Here is a 24,437-nt window from a genome sequence, read left to right as displayed (position 1 = left end):
TGAGTGAGTGAGTGAGTGAGTGAGTGAGTGAGTGAGTGAGTGAGTTGGGTTTAACAGTATTCCAGTTATATCACGGTGTGTCAGCTTAATGTGGGAGGAAAGCCCGAAATGAAGCAGGTCTCAGACGTTTACCACTTCGGTGAAACCCACGAGCACGGGTATGGTGCTGACAAACCTAGAAACAAAATCGGGGCGAACTGGGATTCGAACCGACAATCATAGGTTTCTGGCGTGCCCAAGGGTCGCAATTCTGCACAGCAAATCGCAGCACCTCAGACGACTTGGCCACCCGTGCCCCCACATCGGTTATGTGTGAGATAAACTGGAAGGACATGTCCATGTTCTATTCAGTTAGTTGCCATCAAAGTTGGCAGTCATTGTGCCCGGTACAAATATCTTATTGTGAGTGTGTTTTGAATTGGACTATGCATAGACTCATCAGTCCAGCCAAAATATCCCTCCATAATTCCAGCCTAGTTCGCTAAGGGTGGAAACTGGACTTTTATAGTCAGTTAACATCCCCGGCCTCAGGAAGATGGGTCAGATCCTACCTGATCATCTTGCCCAGTCTCTTGTTGAGCTGTCTGTAGCGGGCCATACAGTACGTCTGTAGCCCCGACCCCAACAGGTTCACCCAGCAGGTACAGAAGGCGAACGTCCTCATCATGTCGGCCTCAAGGGAGTGTTCAATGCGATAGTGAGATGTGCCTGACAAAAACATAAACAGTTAAAACTGATTTCATTTGCATGATCTGTTTTTTCTGTCATAAGGACATTATAGATATACTATTTATTATGGGCGGCCATTCGATAAAAAAATACAAAGTTGAAAAAAGGACAAAAGTACGCAATTAAGGTCAAATATTACTAATAAAGAACTAAATGTTACTACTAAAGGTCAAAATACAAAACAAACAGACGAGGGTTAAACATACAAAGTTGAAATAAATGTCAAAAGTACGCAAGACTACGCATAATTTATCCCCTTAACCCCTGATTCTCACAGTATGTATAACTTTTAAATATTAGAGTATCATTATAACTTTCAACGTAACTTGCTCTGCCTTGCATTTTCATATTCTAGTAGACAAGATTGATTGTTTGTTTGCTGTTTAACGCCACACTCAGCAATATTCCAGCTGTATGACGGCGGTCTGTAAATAATCGAGTCTGGACCTGACATCCAAGTGACTGACATCATGAGCATCGATCCATGCAATTGGGATACGATGACATGCATCAACCAAGTCAGCGAGCCTGACCACCCGATCCCATTAGTCGTCTCTTACGACAAGCATAGTCGCCTTTTACGGCAAGCATGGGTTGCTGAAGACCTATTCTACCCCGGATCTTCGTGGGTCTAGTAGACAAGAAGCAGATGTATCATTGAAATAAAAGTTGGGACATTGGCTTCATGAGGTAAATAAATTCCCAAATTATCACACTTCCAGCATCACTGCTGGATGAGGCGTGTTTCTTGTTATTTCCTTATTGTTGTTGGCAAGACTGGAAGCAGTCGGACTACATATCTACCTACTCTGTAGATTGTGAGAGAACATGAGATCACTTTCTATGAATGTCTCTATTTACCAATAAGAGCAAACCTCCCTTCTAACGAAAGAGATCACTTATAGATGACTAATTGGCAGCGAAATAATTGACCCCAAAACAAATTCCTGAAATCATTCCATTGACATTGACAAATTGAAAAATAAAACAGAAAATGAGAAATAGCACGCCAAGTTGCTGCTGCTTACAATGTACCAAGTTTACTGGCATAACAAATCTGAATCTCATTCTCTACCTAGACCTCATGCCAATGTTTCCGATTCTAGACTGTGTTATTTTTCAGAAGAAGAAAATTTCAAACAATTTATCGCCCAATAATTTTTGTATTAAAAAAAAGGAATAAAGAAAATTGTATCATTTTAGCGCCTTAAAAAATATCAGTCAGACTATGATGTAAGAAATCCTCAAGTTTCAATTTGGCCATTTCGGTGAAGAAGTTCACATAAGATACTTTGACCTTTGGTCCTGGTGAGTTAAATATTAGAGATGAAAATCAAACATCAAATCCACTGTTAATATGTCAGTCCTGTCACTTTTACTACATACCAAGATCCGGGGTAGAATAGGTCTTCAGCAACCCATGCTTGCCGTAAAAGGCGACTAAGCTTGTCGTAAAAGGCGACTAACGGAATCGGCTGGTCAGGCTCGCTGACTTGGTTGATGCATGTCATCGATCGCAATTGCGCTGATCGATGCTCATGATGTCAATCACTGGATTGTCTGGGCCGGACTCGATTATTTAACAGACCGCCATCATATAGCCGTAATGTTGCTGAGTGCGGCGTTAAACAACAAACAAACAAACAAACAACATACCCTGGCAGGACTGGCTACATACCTGACTCGTCTATGGTAGCCTTCAGCACATGAGCAAACACTGCAGTGATTGGAAACTGCATCAGTATCGACACGATGTCATTCTCATGGAGGTACAGCCAGGCATGGGACGGGTCCTCATCCTGGATGAAACACGATATAAACATACGGGTCATTATCAAACTTAGTACCTCTTTTGGTCCTGTTGAATAACAAAAATAAAACTGGAAAGTTCCAACTTTTAGTGATTTAACAAGAAACATCTAAATTTAACAAATAGTTTCAACACAAGGAAACATAATTGTGTCATATTTTATTATACCGGAGAAACAGTAGAAAATGATTGTCCTTTGTGTCTCCATTATAGTAAATGATATTTTGAAGAGAAAAAAAAAATACAATATTTCTTTCAATGTATTATTGTAAAATTAACATTTTACCTCTGCCGAGAAAAAAAATAATCACACTTTCAATATCACCATGATTTAAAGCCTGGTTCATTACCCTCTAAGAGAAATAAAATTGTAACTTTTCTAATAAATTGTATATTTATATACTGATCCTATCGCACAATGTTTCCAGACTGGCTGATAATAACACGTAATGTTGTATTGTGTGAACAAGCATGTACCTCTTCTCCATCAGAGAAAAAAAAAATACAATATTTCTTTCAATGTATTATTGTAAAATTAACATTTTACCTCTGCCGAGAAAAAAAAAATCACACTTTCAATATCACCATGATTTAAAGCCTGGTTCATTACCCTCTAAGAGAAATAAAATTGTAACTTTTCTAATAAATTGTATATTTATATACTGATCCTATTGCACAATGTTTCCAGACTGGCTGATAATAACATGTAATGTTGTATTGTGTGAACAAGCATGTACCTCTTCTCCGTCAGAGTCCACCAGGATCCAGGTGTTCTCCATCTGCATGCTCTCGTTGGTCAGGGAGGTCCGCATCTGACTCATAAACTCCTCGCGGCATCTAAACAAGTACAGTTATCTTTATCAGTGTGCCAGACTCACATGTGTTTTGTTTCTGACTATTGTCCAATGGTTTTCATCAGCCTTGGAAATTGGCACTAGTCCTGTAGCCCTTGCCAAACTGCCAATAGTTAAGGTATCATAGGGACTAGTAGAAATTTGCCATTTTTAAGGGTTTTGCTCTATATAATGATTCTGAGGACTAGTGGACTTAACGTGTTAGTTTCTACCGCTGTTTTCATGCTGTTTGTTTATTTGTTTGAAACCTCCTTCAGCAATATTTCAGCTGCATGACAGCGGTCAGCAAATAATCAATTCTGGTCCAGACAATCCAGTGATTGACACCACGAGCATCAATTTACAAAGTTGGGAAGGATGACATGCATCAACCAAGTCAGAGAGTCTGACCACCCGAACCCGTTAGTCGCACTTTACGACAAGCATAATTGGTTTTCACACTGCCTGGAAGTTGTGTGACTATGTTTTGTTTGCCCACGTTGTTTCTCATTCCTATTTTGTTTTAATGTTTTAAATTAAAAAGCATTGTGGTTTCCATGGTAACTGCAGGATTTAATAAGAAATCTTTAATATTTATCACTGTCTATTCCTTCAGTGCATATTAGAGGGATGGTATTGTATTGGCTTGGCTTGGCTTGTCTATCTCCATGATGTGTCTCAGGATCATAGCTTGAAGTGGGAATAGGATCTAGGGCTGGGGCGAGTCTGAATTTACTACCCGGGTACCCGCCCCCCTTGTACCCGACCCGACCCGACCCTACCCGGGTACCCACTGTAGGTCTCAAGAGATAATTACAAAATGTCCGAATTTACTGCCAGGGTACCCGCCCCCCTAGTACCCGACCCGACCCTACCCGGGTACCCACTGTAGGTCTCAAGAGATAGGTGCAAAATGTCCGAATGGGCATTTTTTTACCATAGCAGTGGCAAAATGTATTTAGATACATGTATTAAACAATCTGGTCATGCATACACTGAAGTTGACTCAAGTTATATCTTTATTCAAAGATATGAAAAGTCAGAAGGAATGGGTGCAAACAATGTTGACTTGTAGTGTAACCATAGAGGTCAAGAAGCAGTAATTTGACAGAAGTACTGTAATACATCTGTAATTATAATGATGAAAAGTGTGGCTACCTACATTTTGTCTCTGGCTCCTTAAAATTTCAAATGGCTTCCTGAAAAAATGAGAGAGCCAGGTGGCTCCTTTGAGAAAAGATTAACAGTGAGGCCTGATCTACTGCAATTTAACCCTCCTTCTTCAGGCTGGATGAAGATGATGAATTCATTGACACAACTTCAGCAACAAGTGTGACCTGGGTCTAGTTCTACTCACTGTGTTGGGAAGAGTACTGTAGCCAATGCAGTGACAAGATGATCCAGCACTGGGCTCCCAAAGGCTCCCTGCATGGAGCACGGTCCGGGATCAGGAACCTGTATCAGCTTGGTCGCCCACTTCCCTACCCCGGTCGGACATCGCAGGACGTGGTTCAGGGTGAACAGGTGGTCATCAAATGTTGCTACTCTTAGAAGTGCTGCCACCTGACATTTCAAACATCTATGTGAACAACTAAACTCTACTTCTTTTTTCTGAACTTTTGTCGGTGGGATACCCTACAAAAATACCACACAGTCCGACCTCAGAATCATTAGCTTCAAAAGAAAACAGTATAACGGTTGTCAGATGTTCGGGTTTGATTTAAACCAAGTCGAACACAAGGCACACAATCACATACATGTCTTATACATAAATGATCACTAATTACTGATATTATACAAAACTATTCCAATTACAGCTGCACTCGACCGCCTCCATGGTCTAGAGGATACAGTGTCTGGTGAGCGAAAGGTTGGTGGTTCAATCCACGGCAGCGTCATACCAAAAGGTGTTAAAAGATGGTACTTGTTATTACCCTGCCTGGCATTCAGCATAAATGAATAAAACAGGGACTGTCAGCAGTCAGCATACTGAGTCTGATCGGGGTATCTCAGCCCCATTGCACTATAAAACCAGCATTAGGACAAGCTAGTACAACTAGTACAAGCAAGGTCTCACACAGACAGATGCACGCACACACACACATACACACACACGCACACACACATTGCTGTGTGAGTGCAAAACACTGTAGTCTCCAAACATAACCAACACAAACAGATGCCATTTGTGTCCTGAGGAAGTGAGTGAATCATTTTGAAAAGTATTTCAATGATGGCATAGCATGTCGCATGACCATGTTCACTTTGGAGAAGTGGTCAGATGATTGGGCAAACCATACCCCCTTGTGCAATGAGTTTGGTTTGATTTGTTTTGTTGTTTTAGGCCGCACTCAGCAATATTCCAGCTATATGACGGCGGTCTGTAAATAATTGAGTCTGGACCAGACAATCCAGTGATTTACATCATGAACATCGATCCACGCAATTGGGATCGATGACATGCATCAACCAAGTCAGCGAGCCTGACCACCCGATCCCGTTAGTCACCTTTTACGACAAGCATAGTCGCCTTTTACGGCAAGCATGGGTTGCTGAAGACCTATTCTACCCCGGATCTTCACGGGTCCCTTGTGCAATGAGAAGGCCCCAGGAAACACTCACAAGTCTGTCGGTCCACTGTCTGATGTTGGTGACAAACTCCACATCCTTGATGGGGCGCCGGTGAAACACAAACAACACAGATATACAATCTCGCAACTTGTGAACCTGATGCTGAAGGTCAGGTCTATGGCTGGCTGCAGCTGCAAGGAGAATTACAAGAAGCTCAATTAAACCTAACAAGGGACACATAAAACCCCATGTACCCCTCGTGATATTGCTACAACTAATTTATGTTCCTGACATGTGAACTTGTGTGCTGTCACGTGACTTTCATGCAGTTTTTTGCATTGAAGTCGGATATAAGGGATTTATTCTGCCTCTCAGAAATCCATGTGCAGCCTGACTTGCTCATGGCAGGGTATAAGGGATTTATTCGTGTGCTGAGAAATTCAGTACCCTCCAAGGTGGGATACAAGGTATTTTATCTAGATCACATGGTCCAACCAGATCTCATCATTCTGACATGGAGGTATGATAACAAGTTGTTTTTTTGCATAGCTCATAAAATAAACCTGCTATGTTTTCACAGAATGCTATCAAGCTCAAAGAAAACTAAAGCTAATCTTTCCTCTTTTTGGAAAACTTACATTCCAAATGGACACCTAAACAACCCTGACAGTGAGTGCCTTGTGGCACACTTGAAATAAAACACATTTCTATCCCTGAACATTACATGTAAAATCAATGAGTGAGGTATTCTATGTCAAGAGGCCATGCTCTTCTTCATCAACATCCCCAGAAGGCTGTGAACAAAGTGGTCACAATCAATCTCATTAAAATTGGATCTTTTACTGTGATACGATACTTCTCTGCATGAAGATTTAATAATCCTTGTATCCTCTATCCACACCAAAAAGAGAAAATTAAGCTGAATCGTTTTGAGAAAGCTGAGATCTAATTGGCTAAAGAACCCAAGCATCCTTCACTCAGTGCTGATAGAGAGGTCTTCAAATTGGCACCATGCCTGTTGACCAATCCATTTTGAAAAAATAAAATTTTGTTAAAATATTGAAAATTACTTCAAACACTGGATACAACACTTCCAGCATCAGAAGAGTGGAAAGAAAGATGAAATTTAGACAAGGGATAAGAGGTGATCGGAAAATGTTTTGGAAATCGATGACCTGGAGCATCCAGTGCCTGCCATTTTGTGAAATGAACAGCTGTCATGAATCCTACTCACCATGAACTGGAGTGTTTTTGGGGATGTCTCTCAGTCCCGGTGAGTTCATGAACAAATTGTGAAGGTAGGATTCAACCTGAAGCCTGAAATATTACATAAGAATGAGAATAAAAATACTTGTCAGTCTTGCCCTATTTAGAATATAGTAATGAGGATAAAGTAAAGGGCAGATAACACTTTCGACATTTGAGTGCCTGAGCATTTGTTTGTTTTTTAACACCACACTCAGCAATATTCCAGTTCTGTAACGGCAGACCAGACAATCCAGTGATTGATATCATGGGCATTAGTTTACGCAATTGGGATACAATGACATGCATCAACCAAATCAGCGAGCCAGACCACTCGATCCTGTAAGTCACCTCTTACGACAAGCGCAGTCGACATTTACAGCAAGCATGGGTTGCTGAAGCAGGATTCCAACCAATGGTTTGATGCCGTGTTTAGCAATATCCCAGCAATGTCACTGCGGGGAGGGGGAGAGAACCACCAGAAAAGGGCTTCACAAATTGTACCCATGCGAGGAATTGATTCCGGGCCTTCAGAGTGATGAGCTAACGCCCTAAAGCATAACTCATGTCATAACATAAGTTTCTCATTTATTGAAAACAAAAACGTTACCAGGATAAAAAAAAGTGAGTGAGTTTTCTTTTCACTGTGTACACCTCTTTGAACAGTATTTCAGTCATACCACAGCAGCATGATGTGGGATGAAAGCCCACATTGATGCAGGTCTTAGACGTTTACAACTTACATGACACTCTGGTGCTGACAAACCGAGGAACATAATTAAGGCAAACCAGGATTCACCCCAATTATCTTAGGTTTCGGAACAACAAAGGGAGCGAATTCTAGCACCTTTTCTGGCTGGGCCACCAGTGCCATCTACTATGATATGACGCTGTAAATTACTCAAAGGGTAATACTCCTCGGCATGTCTTACAATGCTGTGAGTGATGCGTACTAGGGCTGTTACGATTCACTCGCGTATTCGAGGAATCGAACCGTAACCATTCATGAATTGAATTCGTTATTCATGGCCACTAGAATCGAATATCTATGAATTTGCTATCATGTAACCCATTTACATACCCTGTACCTAAAAATATCCATAAAAACATATTATATGCATAGATTTCTTTCAGTGACAACACTCTTATAACATTTAATTTGACAGTATTGTGGTCACTGGTCATTGTCGCATTTGAGCAGATACTAGTACCTGGATAAGTGCAGTATATAAATGTATAATTTATTAATAATTAACAAACCATGTCAAATAATTTATGTTATTGTTTCACTGAATATAATAAATAATACATAAACTGCTGACTTGTTATTGTAACTGTGAAGTAATATTCGTATTCGTTACCCTATATTCGTGATATGAATCGTATTCGCCTCACAGTGTATTTGTTGCAGCCCTAATGCGTACTGTTTTTTAATGTGAGAAAGGAAGCTTGAGGTGTACTGACTTGGAGAGCTGCGAGGAGTATGCGTGCAGGGTCAGCTCCTCCTGTATGTGGTCTCTGATGGTCTGGAGAGTCACCTGCATGCTGTGTAAGGAGTCCTCGTTCAGTTTGCAGGTCTCATACAGATGGGTCGTGGACACCTTGGATCCATCGCCGCACACGGACTACAAAAAAGAGTTAGGAACATATGTTTCAGTCAGTCTAACATATGTTTCAGTCAGTCTTACATATGTTTCAGTCAGTCTTACATATGTTTCAGTCAGTCTTACATATGTTTTAGTCAGTCTTACATATGTTTCAGTCAGTCTTACATATGTTTCAGTTTCAGTCAGTCTTACATATGTTTCAGTCAGTCTTACATACGTTTCAGTCAGTCTTACATGTTTCAGTCAGTCTTACATATGTTTCAGTCAGTCTTACATATGTTTCAGTCAGTCTTACCATGCTTTCAGACCCTAGAACATACTTCAGTCGAGTCTCGTTAATCCAACCATCGTTAATCGGATAATTGGTTTTATCTGACACTAATGATGGGAACCGTTTAAATCAGTGTTCTTTAGACTAGTTAATCCGACATTCTCGCACTCCGACTCTGACACACCTAATTTGCAATGAATTACTGAAATCACTAATTAATCAGTCTCGGCAATCAGTGATCAGCGTACTCTGTGGTCATCTGCCAGTGAGTACACAGACCTGTGTTTTGATGCAAGACGAGTCAGCTGGTAGCTGCATATTACAAAGCTGCAGCGATAAACTTGCTTAACAATAAACAATTAATGCTTTAAATAAAGAAAACAGGATTAATCACATGCTTAGATTACCTCCATCTCATTTAAATCAGATACAAGTTCTCGCTACCGCTGAGGACATCCCCTTTGCGAACTTTGAGCGAACAATGAAATGACTAACAGGAAGTCAACATTAGCCATCTGATCTCTGAGCTCAATTGCTAATGCTGTTAAATACAGTGCAACTTAATCCTGTGTCTCAAACTACCCTAAGTACTTTCGATTTGGGAAAACTTACGCCAATTCAAGACAACATTAAACAAGAAAGTCCCATGCCTGTAGTTACCTTACCCAATGTCACATGTCATCAATGGCACTGATTCCTGATTCAGAATCTCCAGGAGAAAAAAAGAAAGAAAAAAAAACAAACGAAAAAGCATATTATTGACTCTTATCAAATGTATATTAAATAATATTGATTCCATAATCTTCTTTGCAGCAAATACCCAGTATGTATGTAGATGTTGGCCAATGGGTGGAGGGGTTTAGCAAAATTCTCCTTGTGGATTTTTTTTAATATAAAAAACTATTTGGTGGGAAGAAGCGGGGATTCGGGAACACAACCAACCATCTTCTTGATGGGAAGAAGAGAGGGTTCTGGAACCCTAAACCCCACCCCGCCACCCCAACAACACCCTCTCCTTGGTGGGAAAAAGTGAGGGTTCAGGAACCAAACCAACCATAAACCCCACCCTACCACCCCAACCCCTTCTTGGTGGGAAGAAGCGAGGGTTCAGGAACCCAACCAACCATAAACCCCACCCCACCCCACCACCCCAACCCCTTCTTGGTGGGAAGAAGCGAGGGTTCAGGAACCCGACCAACTATAAACCCCACCCCACCACCCCAACCCCTTCTTGGTGGGAAGAAGCAAGGGTTCAGCAACCCAACCATCCTTTAACCCCACCCCACCTTCCCAACCCCACCCAGTCCTTCTAGGTAAGAAGAAGCAATGGTTCAGGAACCCAACCAACCCTAAACCCCACCCCACCACCTCAACCCCTTCTTGGTGGGAAGCAGTGAGGGTTCAGGAACCCGACCAACTATAAACCCCACCCCACCCCCTTCTTGGTGGGAAGAAGCGAGGGTTCAGGAACCCGACAACTATAAACCCCACCCCACCACCCCAACCCCTTCTTGGTGGGAAGAAGCAAGGGTTCAGCAACCAAACCAACCATAAACCCCACCCCACCACCCCAACCCCTTCTTGGTGGGAAGAAGCGAGGGTTCAGGAACCCAACCAACCATAAACCCCACCCCACCACCCCAACCCCTTCTTGGTGGGAAGAAGCGAGGGTTCAGGAACCCGACAACTATAAACCTCACCCAACCACCCAGACCCCTTCTTGGTGGGAAGAAGCGAGGGTTCAGGAACCCGACAACTATAAACCTCACCCCACCACCCGGACCCCTTCTTGGTGGGAAGAAGCGAGGGTTCAGGAACCCGACAACTATAAACCCCACCCCACCACTTCTTGGTGGGAAGAAGCGAGGGTTCAGGAACCCGACAACTATAAACCCCACCCCACCACTTCTTGGTGGGAAGAAGCGAGGGTTCAGGAACCCGACCAACTATAAACCCCACCCCACAACCCCACCACCCCAACCCCTTCTTGGTGGGAAGAAGCAAGGGTTCAGCAACCCAACCAACCCTAAAAGCCACCCCACCAGCCCACCACCCCATCCACACCCAAATGTGCCACCTACTCTCTGTGACCGGCAGGGCTTAACTTCACCTGACTTGCCACCTCGGTGTACCCAGTTTATACCTGAGCACTGATGGACTTGGTGGTGGTGATCCACATCTCCTCCTGCAGCTTCACGTAGTTCGACTGCAGCCCCTTCACATCCTCCTCCGCACTGATCAGGTTCTTCCTGGACCGGAAGTAGCTGAGCAGGATCTCGAAAAATTCATGGCCGTCTTTCTTTGCTTCTTTCTATAGAAAGACATCACACCACACAATATCAGACAGCTCCAGGGCCCACTTGCACAGAACAATCTTAGTTACAATCGATCTTAGGCGGCTACAATCAACTTTACAATCACCCTACAATTGTCCTATTCCACTTGCACAAACCGATCTTAACGCGATTGTAAGACGGCTTGGATTTAAGATCGCGATCTTAACTAAGATTGAAATCTTCAATGGTGGAGGTACAAATATCTTAAACTAGACTCCTGTCTATGGTTGTCTGCAAACGCGCAAATCTTGCTGCGCATACAACGTGTAGAACCGGTTACGACATACAACACGTACCTCCCTCCACGCACCTTGCACAGTTGAAAGGTCTCAACTATTTGAAGGAAACTATAATTAGAATGTTGGCATATAGATTTAGTGACATTCTTATTATGAAAGTAAAAAAAGAAAATAATAATAGATCTCTATGTCCAAATAACATAACAGGTAAATGTATGATCGTCATCTATTTGGGGGAGCTTTCCGTAAAATCCTAAATACATGTATATCCTTCATGTTTTAGTTTTGCCGCTATTACAAAGGATGTTATGACAACCTTTTCAAAACACAGTAAGACGGGAGATTTTAAGAATGCATGTACGGGAAATAAGAATAATGTTTCAAGAAAGAAGTTGTTTAATATATATTCATTTGGTATTAATTATATTTTTTAAAAAGTGTGAATTTTACTTTTGCTATTTATGGGATATTTTACACAAATTTCAAATGTCTCATCATGTGTATTTGCTTGTTTGATGAATATTTCTATTAGTTTCTTATAAATTCAGATATTACAACCGCTCGTGACTGTCCCACTCGATTTGGATATAAACGTATGATTTTGCACTTCAACTTTTGTTTTCTTGTAGATTATCTAATGATAAACTAAAGACAAAATAACTGACACGAATGTGACCCAAAAGATATACAAGGGGAGCTAGGCGGTTCTACAACATTAATACACTAACTGGGCAAGGAAGATTCTACGATACTTATACAAAGGGAAACCACTCCCATCTAGAATATAAACTATGATTAGCTGCCCTTGATTTATCTTAAAGGTCACGGACGTTACAAATCCCTTGCAGACGACTTAGGTTTTATCCTTCCCTTGATAAGGTATGTTGTTTTAGACTTCTTTCAGCATTGACACGGGTGGGAATAGTACTTTTAACTATCGACTCGATAGTTATGTGGTTCACTATCGCAATTAACGATATTTTTTACGTTAAATCTGTGGTGCGGTCTTCGTGTTGTTGAAGTGTCGATTCGAATCATAAAATCAAACAAAATAAATAGGCAGTGTTTGATCGTAAAGCAGATTATTAATGTGAAACTGGCCCTGTCTTGCACGCCATTTTGTCAGGGACTACAACGATCTTAGCTACTTAAGATTGGTCTGGACCAATTGTAAGTTTCGATTGTAGCTTACAATGATCTTAACCTACAATCGCTTTGTGCAAGTGGATGACAATTGTAGCGTAAGCCTAAGATCGCGATCTTAAGGATTTACAATAATTGTAGCGCTAAGATCGCTTTGTGCAAGTGGACCCAGGTCTATAAGCAGCAGTCAAATAACACATGGGCACACTAATCATGTGATAACAACCACTGGAGTCAGTAGAATCAACATTGTCTGAAAAGAGGTATCTATGTTAAACTGCAGCATCTGTGCTAGCACTATAAAACCGGCTAGCACTATAAAACCGGCTAGCACTATAAAACCGGCTAGCACTATAAAACCGGCTAGCACTATAAAACCGGCTAGCACTATAAAACCGGCTAGCACTATAAAACCGGCTAGCACTATAAAACCGGCAATGTCGAGACTAGTACAAGCAGTCACACACATGCATATCGCCATATACATGTAATAATCTTTAAGGTAATTTGCATTACCGTATTTTCTTGAGTATAGTGCACACACCCCTCTAGCGGGTTCAATATTTGGGAAAAAAAGAAATTTGAATATTAGGCGCAGAAAAAAATTACACCGTACCCCTTCAGCGAAGTCCGGTAAACGAACGGGTGATGAGAAACTTTGTCAGTACAAATTCGAAATTTGAATTAAAAAATCACCAGACATGTTGATTTACCGTTTAAATTGTAATTTTTTTTCAGCTAGGCATTGTTTTATATCCAGGGATTAAGATTACCTTGTGTATTTTCTCGAAAACTAAGCCGGACACAGCAATCAGCTGTAAACAGGTTTTCTTGAATCTACCGGTGATTCGGTCAAGACACACCCAATGATATAACTTTACAGGATTTTTATGCAAGGATCGGCAAAAGTTGTATCTGAAACTATTTTTTTATCAGGAATAATATATTCCAATATCTTGTTAATTTAGATGCAGCTTTTACTAAACATTTTAAAAATAATAATAACCCTAAGCAAGCAGCTGGTCGCTATTGCGGGGTATTATTTTTTACATGGATCCAGTCTGACCAGTCACCGTCAAGGCTCCCGTGTGCGTGATCGCGTGATCGGGAGAATTACATGTTGACATAGAATCGTCCAACAAAAACAAATATGACTTTTAACAAATCAAAGTATGGCATTTATGATATATGTATCCATTCTCTGTCAACTAAAGTTCATTTCAAGGTGTCAATAGCGGTAATCTGACCGTGGTTGCTGTTAATAACGGTGAGTTGTGCGATCTTCCGATCGCTTCACACACGATTTCGCCGAAATTAATTGAAACAATATTAAAAGGAATTTTGAATAAAATTAATGAAATAAGTTACAAACATAAGTCTAGATATACAAAGAACACTTTTTATAGCCAGACAGTGTAATTACATGAATAATTTGCAAACTTCAGTATGGATTTGTTGACATGGTATTTCCGGTGTTACGTGCTCACGGTAATGTCTTTCCATGGGGGTAAAAACATCAAAACTCATTAATTTGTGTATAATGCGCACCCCCTTCTACACAGCTGTGTTTTTGGGAAAAAAGTGCGCACTATACGCAAGAAAATATGGTAGACCCGATTTCACCTCACTTTACTATTGAACATGTTGGATTGTTTTAGAACACAAAATAAACATCCCACCTGAAGCATTCCATATCTGTTCTGAGACATCTTATCATTCACAAAGCGATGTTAATGCTAAGATGATCTTAACTCTGATACTGCAACAACAACTTAGGACATTTGTAATGCTACAATTAATTTCTGCAACAGAGTCTGATTCCCATGCTTTACCTACAAGAAAACATGCTTTACCTACAAGAAAACATGCTTTACCTACAAGTAAACATGCTCTACTTACACGAAAAACATGCTTTACCTCCAAGAAAAAGAAACATTAGCACAATCCTACCATGCCTACACAACTGTTTCAAAAGTCATTCACCTGAAACCAGTTCTTTTCAACATTTTAAGATCTGACCATTCTTATTTACTCACCACAACAAAACTTTCAATGAACTGTGGGTTTTTGGCAAGTTGGGGGTTATAATACAACGCCTGGATCTGCTCAATGGTCATGGGCTTGAACACCTGGGCCGTTTCACCGTACACCTTCCTGTGAACAACCCGTTCTCTTACTTCAGGTTTCGGCAGTGGCCCTGCATCAGCACAAGGTTCAGTTCTCACATCAGCCTCCGCCTTTGCGGACTCCTTCTCAAGCTCTGGTATGGGGAAGGATTCAATGGTTTCTAACACATCTATCAAATTTCTTTGGGGCTGTTTTTCTGTTAACTTCACAGAAACTGGCTCTGGTTTCTTTGCTTTGGGGACAAATTCATAGGAGTCCTCAGCACTGTGTTCTGATTGAGATTCTTGACGAGACATCCCTGTGGCACCTTCTGCCCGCACATCGGTCAAACTGTCACCTGTGACATCCTGAGCCTCGTGAACTTCATCGGTGAACTTCGATGAAGGCTCCGCCAAAGGATGTTCTTCATGTTGCATGGCTTTGGGTGCTACTATTTCAGCAGTATGTTCTTTAGCCTCTGAGTTCGGTACATCATCACAAATTTTACTTAGGTCACCAACATCTACATTTTCGTCTTCAGCAGTGTCTTGTTTGACATCAACATCGCCACCTTCATTAGATGATGCTACAGTTTCAGCTGAGACAGGGGTTTCGTCCTGCTGGGAAACTGAATAGAATAGGTCGGTATCTTCCTCCACACTTTCCTGTACGTCAACACAGGGAGGAACACTTGCACTGTCAAGTGCAGGAACAGGCACAGCTACATCTGAAGGCAAAGATGGATACATGTGAGCAGCTTCTGATTGTAGTTCAGAATTACTTTCTTCAACTTCATCAGAATTCAATAAGTTTGAAGCAGCATCTAATTCTTTCACAGGTTCAGCCCTGGACACAGATTCTGTCTGCACATCAACAAGACCGTCAATGGCTGGTTCAGAAACACCTTGAACACCATCTGAACTACCCACTGCAGGCTCCTCCGACACGGCTTCTGGCCCCATGGGTATGTGTTGGCCAGTATCAATGACAACAGCACCAATCCCGGAGACCTGCACCTTCTCATCCTCTTCTTCATCTTTACACACATCTGATTCTGTCCGTGCTGGTTCTAATCCAGGATCAACAGGCATATCTGATGTCTTGGCATCAGGCAGATCTCTAACATCAGTATCTGAAGCCAAGTCTGCTTCTTGAGCTGGATGGCCATCTCCTGATGGAGCTTGTTCCTCAGTGTCTGCGCTGGAGAGATCCTGAAGCACAGATTTTAATGAATCTGAAGCTTCTTTTTCACTCTCCTCTAGGACTTTGGGAAATGGAGAATCTGTGCCCTCGGAGATAGTATTCAAAGATTCTTTTTTCTTTTTCGTTCTGTTATCTTTTCCATCTTTCTTACTCTGTGGATGGAATAAATTATTATGATTAGAAATTCTAAAAACAAAAACAGCATTAACAGTGGTCAATTTAACTGCTGTCCCATTGGCCTGTGGCCAGTACAAATTATGAAAGGCTTACTGAAACATAAAGTAGATGGCCGTCTGGCTGGTCAAAATTTCACCCCTTCTCTGTGTATCTTTCATTTTTGTAATTGGATACGGCTCGTGAATCGTGAAATTTTGATGAGAAAAAAATTAGCAAGAATGAGGTCGTGTGAATGGTTGACTCAGAATGATACAAGGGATAGCCATTTTGTAATGTTCTGTACAACAACAACATCTTTATTTCTCAAAAATCACCACGAAATGAGACAAATGGAAGCCAAGATTTAATCTTATAGAGCAGCAAATGACATTTTAGGGGTGAGGAGCCCCCTGGGTAACTCAGTCGTTGCCTCCAACATGTAGTTTGGGGCCAGTAAATTTGGAGAAGTGCCAGTAACTTTTGAAAGGAGCAAACCCTGTTGGCTACATACAAATTTGTTGTTAAATCTACCCCTGACTTACACAAAATACACAAGACCTGATTGTATCACAGTTTTCATAACTATTTCAATGCTACTCCAATATTACAAATGTCAATAACAAGAGAGAATTCTTATTATTATCTCTGTCATCTAATGAGCTTCTCCAAATTAGCTGTTAGTCACTTGATTAGTATGATTAGTGCTAATTGGATCAGTTATCCACTCTGTGCAATCATTAAAACCACACAGTAACTATCAGTTGAGGTTGGGAAGCTAGCATGGTGATCATGCCTTGCTGCACATGAAAAGAATATACAATAATGTGACATGGAATTCTTCACATCTTACTTTAATGTTATACAAGCATGATAAGGATCAGTAAAACAGATCATCTTTATCCAAACTATTACCTTGTCTGTTAAGCATATGCCAAGGACTAATAATGAAAAAAGATGTGTAAAGACTTAATAATTTACTTTCTGACAATTTCATCCCATTTGTAAAAATTCAGGATACCAATACGGCCTCAAAGTTTAAATTTTTACCAAGTAGCCATATGGCTACAAGTATTTTTTTCCAGGTTGCCAGTGGTAAAATCAAGAAGTCAAGCCAGTATTGTAGGCAGCCAAAAGCATTTGAAATTATCTTTATCAAATAACTATTATAATATAATGTACAAGTTACTAATTACATTATTTTTTATGTATTTTGGTTCATTGTTGACTTAAGAAGGTAATATTTGCGAGTACAATTACTAGCAGACATGTTTTCCAATATCAGCTGTTATTTATTTTTGTGTCTACAGATGTGTAGCAATAGAATTTAGTCGCCACAAGATATTTTTTTGGGAATCATTTGGCTACCTCTGAATTTTAGACAGTAGACAAACTGAAATTTAGGTCGCATTGGCAACTGTTTTAGTCGCAACTTTGAGGCCTGCAATACAGGCACTATTATCATGATTAGAAACATACTTATCTGCCCTTGATATAGATGAGCACAGTGATCGATTTTTAGGCCAATATAGCTTTTAAGGCATTAAGTATCGTCATTCTTTGAATAGCACTTACTTCAAGCATTGTTCCATCTTCCCGAAGCAAGTAAGATAACTGACCATAAAAGTCCAGTTTTCACCCTTGCCGATGGTATATGGTATATATTCTGTCTGACTAATGAGTATTCGTAAACAACATGGCAAGTGCCATGCAGATTTTTGTCGATTGCAGGATTTGCAAAGCATGTGTTCCATGAACTGGGCATTGACATATTTTCCAAAACTTTTCATGTTTTTAATCAAGGTGTTCAAATTAAAGTGTTGTCTACAATCCACACGCGGAAGACCCGGGTTCGAATCCCGACATGGGTACAATGTGTGAGGCCCATTTCTGGTGTCCCCCGCCGTGATATTGCTTGAATATTGCTAAAAGCGGCGTAAAACCATACTCACTAACTCACTCTTTGAGACACATTACCTACAGCAGAGATCACCCTCACAAGATGATGTGGTACTGTTTTCTAAAGGTGCTCCAAATGGTTAAAATCACTTTTGGCTAGACCTATATAGGCATATATTTTGCCCCCACTAAACAATAACCCTGCTTAATAGTAGGTTCTTTAGTACAGTCAGCAAGTAGACAACCATGATAGGTGAAATGGGGTTTAACGTCGCATCCTAGATTATTGCACTTACATAGCGACGTGCATGCACGTGTATGTGTGTGTGTGTGGCTGCTTGTACTAGTCTGGACTGAGGCCGATTTATAGTGCTAGCTCACTGAGATACCATGCCGCAGTTTAACATGAATACCCCACTCAGACACAGTATACTGACTCCGAGCCGACCAGTCCTTGTTTTAGCTCCTTAATGCCAAGCGCCAGACAGGGTAACAACAAGTACCATCTTTTAACGTCTTTTGGTATGGTGCGGCTGGGGATCGAACCCCGGACCTTCCGCTCTCCGGGCGGACGCTCTACCACTAGACCACGGAGGCGGTTACACAGTCAGCAAGTATACAACCATGATAGTGTTCCACAATGTGATGGTACAGACTTTTGTTGCATTTGTTAAATATTTGGTAGAGAGATGTGACAACAAGTGATTTGATATAATGATTGGCCTAATTACTTGTATGTACTATACAAAGGAAAAATAAGAAAGTGAAAGTGCGCAAATCGACTCGGAAAGATTCTTTGTCATTTATCTGATCTGTCACTTGCAAATAACAAAACGTATCACCGTAGCACTAGGTGTGGTGACATTGACGAGAGCGACAGCGGATACTGCTTCAAAAGGGCATATCAAATAATGTACACATTGTTTCTAGCATATTTTCAGTTAAGAACAATACAAAAGCCACCTTGCTTTTCCTGGGCTTGTCTCTCACAGCTTCAGCCATCTTCGACTTTGTTTTGATCATATGACCAGTGGTACCGACAAAAATTGGAATGACGGACGAGAATCTAAAACGAAATATGAAGTACAAACAACATGCCTGATACTGTGATATTTACTTTTTCCCTATTTATACAAGACAACTTTTCACTGATTCAAATATTTATACATCAAACTCGGATACAATACCAAAGTATAGCTTTTTATTTATTTAATTTTGCACAAGAAAACCATACAGGTGAGTAATTAAGCATATTCTAAATATTGCTAAGCGTGGCATTAAATAACAAATAAACAAACAAACAAACAAACATATTCTAAAATTCCGACGTGCAAGTAGTTTATTGTCATTTTACTGAGAAAATGTGGGTTTTCTTATTTCAGGTTGAGACATAAGTTCAGGCCGGACTGACGCCACATAAAATAGTCTGTGACGCCATGAACAATCATGAAGAATGGATGACGTCAATTTCAATGTTTTGGGACAATACGTTCAATATTGACGTCGCGCTGCTACTAAAAAAGAAGCCCAACGCAAGTTTACAAGGAAATTGGGATTTTTTAGACTCAATTTGGATTTTTTTCATTTTGACGATATATGTATTTTTAAATAAGATAACTTTATTTCTGGGACCAAATGTCAGTCAATCCGTTCCCCTGAGAGAGGAGAGAGAGAGGTGAAATGGGGTTTACGTCGCGTCCAAGTTTATGGCACTTATACGGTGTGTGTGTGTGTGTGTGTGTGTGTGTGTGTGTGTGTGTGTGTGTGTGTGTGTGTGTGTGTGTGTGTGTGTGTGTTAGTGTGTGTGTGTGTGTGTGTGTGTTAGTGTGTGTGTGTTAGTGTGTGTGTGTTAGTGTGTGTGTGTGTGTGTGTGGCTGCTTGTACTAGTCCGGGCTGACGCCGATTTATAGTGCTAGCTCACTGAGATACCATGCCGCAGTTTAATATGAATACCCCACTCAGACACAGTATACTGACTCCAAGCCGACCAGTCCTTGTTTTAGCCCCTTAATGCCGAGCGCCAGACAGGGTAACAATTTACAAGTAAACGTGATGTCACATGACACTGAATGAAAATGAAATACTGACTCCAATTAGCAAAACAGTTACTGCTACCAGAGACCATAACCAATTTTAACAAGATCGTAAAGAGTACAGAGTCGTTGTAATTTAGACTGCAGATCTATATCCTTGGTATGCGGGCAGTTTGGTCAGGGGGTTGTCGCCTAAACATAGTCACATTCAGTACCGTATTCGACGTAATAAGCGCCCAGCTCTAATAAGCGCCCACGGTGACATTTGCTAAGATATTGGCAAGTGAACAATCCCAATTAGCACCCTTTCCGGTTGATCAATGTACACAAGACTTATTTATTCGCGTATAATAAGCACTCACGTGTTATATGCACCCTTAATTATGGGTAATTGAATTATGGAAATATATATCTGTCGTACATAAACATTTCAGCATAATTAACGATATTTATCTTTCAACTCAGTTTTTTTCACCAAAATAATATTCTAGTAAAAGCCCCCTATTTCTAATTTTGAGAGCGCCCTGGGCGCTTATTACGTCGATTACGGTATTCTACATATGTTTGCATTGGTTATATATGTATATACATACCACGTGATTTTCTGTTTTTATATTGATTAATTGTGTCTTATTGCAAATGTATATAGGTAAGTGCGACTTGGCCAAGATGTTAGGTTTTATTAGTCGTTTTCTCAGTACACCCCGGAAGTCCAACTTTTACATAGCACCACTGGCAACATGGCTGCAAACCTCGTGGATCTGTTTGTTGGCATCGGCTTGAGTGAACAAAAAGCGAAAGAAACGCTAAAAAATGAACAGCTGACACAGAACTTGAAACATACCATTGACCAGGTACAAACGTGGCATTGTTGTGAATGTCTGATATTTTGTGGCCCGAATTATACCTCCACCTGTCACTTTCGTTTTACCTGGATGATGAAATCTTTGACACTTGTTTGTCAACATATTTTCAACAGAGATACGTCACCATTAAAAAAAAGCAAAAGCTCTTGAAGACAAAATATAGACTAGGTCTATGGTTATAATGCGTTCAAAGTTGCTATTTTCAGAGATCATGTGCCGGAATATTGTCTCTGCTATTTTCAACTACAGATTTTTAATAGTTTTAGCATGTTTAGATAGCAGATGCAGTTTTATGTTGTTTTATGCACCATCAAGCACATGTTTAGTTCAATCACATCTGTGGCTGAAGACTGTGATTTAAAAGAGCCAGCTTGTTTAAACCTGAGTGTATATGTGACAGAAATGAGCATTGTCTCTTGGATAGCGTATACAAATGCAATTAAAATATTTATCTGAAGAATGACACTTGGAAATATTTATTGATTATTATTTTTCATATTCCTAAACCTTTGTAAAAAAATTTAATACAAATTTCAATTACCAGGATATATATACCTACATTGAAAAGAGCCTCTGTCTATAAGGATCATTTTATCATTTCCCTTAAAACTATGAAACATCAAAATGGAGATTTCATATAAAGTTCAAAACATTTAATTCAAACATCTCTTTGAACACACTCCTGCAGGGAATAATTTTCATATGAACATGATGAATACCTACATTCCTCAAATAAACACTGGGCTTAACATATCTTAGTTGAATTGGTTTGTTATTTAACGCCGCACTCAGCAATATTCAAGCTATATGATGGCGGTCTGTATAAATAATCGAGTCTGAACCAGACAATCCAGTGATTGATATCATGAGCATCGATCCACGCAATTTGGATCGATGACATTCATCTACCAAGTCAGCCAGCCTGACCACCCGATCCCGTTAGTCCCTTTTATGACAAGCATGGGTTGCTGAAGACCTATTCTACTAAGGTTATTGAATAGATAACATCCAAGTGCTTATTCAAGGATTTACAGTTTTCATATAAGCGGTCTTTCCAAAGCTTGCATCATGCAAGTTGCTATTTGGGTTATCAGTTAGCACACCAATAGATGTCATGGTCATGATGGACCAGTGGTCATGCTAGATTATCCAACATAACCAAGCATGATGAAACATTTATAATGTGTATAAATACTGGAGTAGAGAACTAGCAAATTTCAGTTGTCACCAGCCTGAAAGGAACCTGAAAGATATTTTCTGGATTAGAAATTTTTGTAATCTTACTATTTCACTAATATGTCAAGAGGACAGAGGAATACTTTGCTGACCAATCAGCTCATTGAAGAGGTTGTACTATGACCACTGACTTTTTTGGATATTTTGTTGTGTGAATTAATTTTAAGTAGTTGTTTATTTTATCTGATAGTTACTGTGTATTATCATGTATTTGTTGTGTGATTTTTTGTTTTGTTTGTTGTTTAACGCAGCACTCAGCTATATTCGAAGATGGGATCTGGTGTTCAGGGTCGCTGTTTGGTTGATGCACGTCATTGTATCCCAGTTTCATAGATCAATGTGCATGATGTTAATCACTGGATTGTCTGGTCAAGACTCAATTATTTACAGACTGCCATCACATACGTATAGCTAGAATGTTGCTGAGTGTGACGTTAAAAAAAATAAAAATAACTTGATTATTTTTTTGATATAATTTTTCATTTCGTTGTGTCATCTTAGTGGAACGGTCAATTTGACCTGAAAAGCTGTAATGTCGCCAATGTTTATGAGTGTCATGGATGTTGCAGGCTGAGAAGTACGCCCCTGGCCAGGTAGCCAACAAGGACGTAGGCAAGCTGTTGTACAGCCTTGCCACTAAGCTGAAGGCACAGATCAAGACCCATCAGTCCATGCTGGTCGAATATGTGGCAAAGAAAAAGATTGCATCTGAGGCACAGCTAACTGGTGAGATTGGGCTTCTTAAGGCCACGTTGTTTTCACCTCAGTTGTATCAAGATCCATGTGACCTAACATTTGGGCGGTCGGGTAGCCTAGTGGTTAAAACATTCGCTCGTCATGCCGAAGACCCGGGTTTGATTCCCGACATGGTTACAATGTGTGAAGCCCATTTCTGGTGACCCCCGCCGTGATATTGCTTGAATATTGCTAAAAGTGGCGTAAAACCATACTCACTCACTCACTCACTCACTCACCTAACATTTGGTGGTTTGAAGAGGAAAACTACATTCAGTGATCACTGTTTTTTTGTCCTTATTATCTTTCTCTTGACTTTCATGCTGCCTTAAGAGGTCACGGGTGGCCCAGTCATCTAAGGCGCCACGATTCGCTGTGCAGAGTTGCCTCCCTTGGGCACGCCAGAAACCTATGATTGTGGGTTCGAATCCCGGTTCGCCCCGATTATGTTTCTTTTGTCAGCAGCATACCCGTGCTTGTGGGTTTCACCGAAGTGGTAAACGTCTGAGACCTGCATCACTTCGGATTTTCCTCCCACATTAAGCTGACACGCCATGATATACCGGTAACTGGTATAAAGAGTGACATTAAACCCAACTCACTCACTCACTCATGCTGACTTATTGACCCTCCTGTAACCATGGTAACATGTCTAATCTTAAAGAAAACTGAAGAAAAAGGGAAAATGTCTAATTCGATAACAGTGGCTGCTGTAGTAACTGCTTTTAACAAATTTAACATTAGGGCTATGACATGGACCACTAGACTTTTTAAGTGTGGAACACTGCATATTTTGATGAATAACATAAAAGGCTCCTCACTTTCAGTTATCTATTCAAGAACCTTAGTAGAATAGGTCTTCAGCAACCCATGCTTGCCATTAAAGGTGACTATGCTTGTTGTAAAAGGCGACTAACAGGATCGGGTGGCCAGACTCGCTGACTTTGTTGATGCATGTCATCGATCCCAATTGCGTGGATCGATGCTCATGATTTCAATCACTGGATTGTCTGGTCGAGACTCGATTATTTACAGACCGCCGTCATATAGCTGGAATATTGCTGAGTGCGGCATTAAACAACAAACCAACCAACCAATCACTTTCAGTGCATTTTCTTTATGTTTCAGCTGCACTGGAGTATTTGCTGTCCAACCCAATCGAACCAGTGGACAAGGGTCAGTTTGAACAGGCGTGTGGGGTGGGTGTGCTCATCACACCCGAAGAGATTGAGACAGCGGTCAGTCTATTTTTTACATGTTTGTTTGTTTCTTTCTTGTTTAACCCTGCACTCAGCAATATTCAAGTTATATGATAGTGGCCTGTAAAAACTATGGACCAGACAATCCAGTGATTGACATTATGAGCATCTATCTATGCCTGGGGTACAATGACATGCATAATCAACCAAGTCACCGAACCTG

General features: G+C 40.5%; 2 protein-coding genes across 4 annotated transcripts in view; one reads left to right on the top strand and one right to left on the bottom strand.

Moving 5' to 3' along the window:
* LOC124133879 (ectopic P granules protein 5 homolog) overlaps positions 1–19,175 on the bottom strand; it is an 84,633-nt gene extending 65,458 nt beyond the window's left edge. For both annotated transcript variants that reach the window (XM_048397006.1, XM_048397007.1), the window contains exons 1-10: positions 19,109–19,175; positions 14,821–16,245; positions 11,210–11,377; positions 8,653–8,813; positions 7,178–7,260; positions 5,995–6,134; positions 4,730–4,935; positions 3,277–3,376; positions 2,408–2,528; positions 552–708 (exon numbers count right to left, since the gene is read on the bottom strand). In XM_048397006.1, coding sequence (XP_048252963.1) covers positions 552–708; positions 2,408–2,528; positions 3,277–3,376; positions 4,730–4,935; positions 5,995–6,134; positions 7,178–7,260; positions 8,653–8,813; positions 11,210–11,377; positions 14,821–16,245; positions 19,109–19,168 — 2,621 coding nt within the window. In that variant the 5' untranslated portion in view covers positions 19,169–19,175. The remainder of the gene's footprint in view (positions 1–551; positions 709–2,407; positions 2,529–3,276; positions 3,377–4,729; positions 4,936–5,994; positions 6,135–7,177; positions 7,261–8,652; positions 8,814–11,209; positions 11,378–14,820; positions 16,246–19,108) is intronic.
* Positions 19,176–20,901: 1,726 nt separating this feature from the next.
* The window catches only part of LOC124133853 (glutamine--tRNA ligase-like), a 97,759-nt gene continuing 94,223 nt past the window's right edge, over positions 20,902–24,437 (top strand). Inside the window, exons 1-3 of one of the 2 annotated variants that reach the window (XM_048397004.1) lie at positions 20,902–21,032; positions 22,850–23,006; positions 24,144–24,253. In XM_048397004.1, the coding sequence (XP_048252961.1) occupies positions 20,919–21,032; positions 22,850–23,006; positions 24,144–24,253 (381 nt within the window). In that variant the 5' untranslated portion in view covers positions 20,902–20,918. Of the gene's footprint in view, positions 21,033–22,281; positions 22,392–22,849; positions 23,007–24,143; positions 24,254–24,437 lie in introns of those variants that run through there. The other variant, XM_048397005.1, reaches the window with a different exon arrangement.

The sequence above is a fragment of the Haliotis rufescens genome, unplaced genomic scaffold (assembly GCF_023055435.1).
Source record: "Haliotis rufescens isolate VD_foot unplaced genomic scaffold, xgHalRufe1.0.p SCAF_16, whole genome shotgun sequence".
In the NCBI taxonomy this organism is placed as follows: domain Eukaryota; kingdom Metazoa; phylum Mollusca; class Gastropoda; order Lepetellida; family Haliotidae; genus Haliotis; species Haliotis rufescens.
Note: the sequence above shows the minus strand (reverse complement) of the source record. Positions and strands in the feature narration are given on the sequence as shown.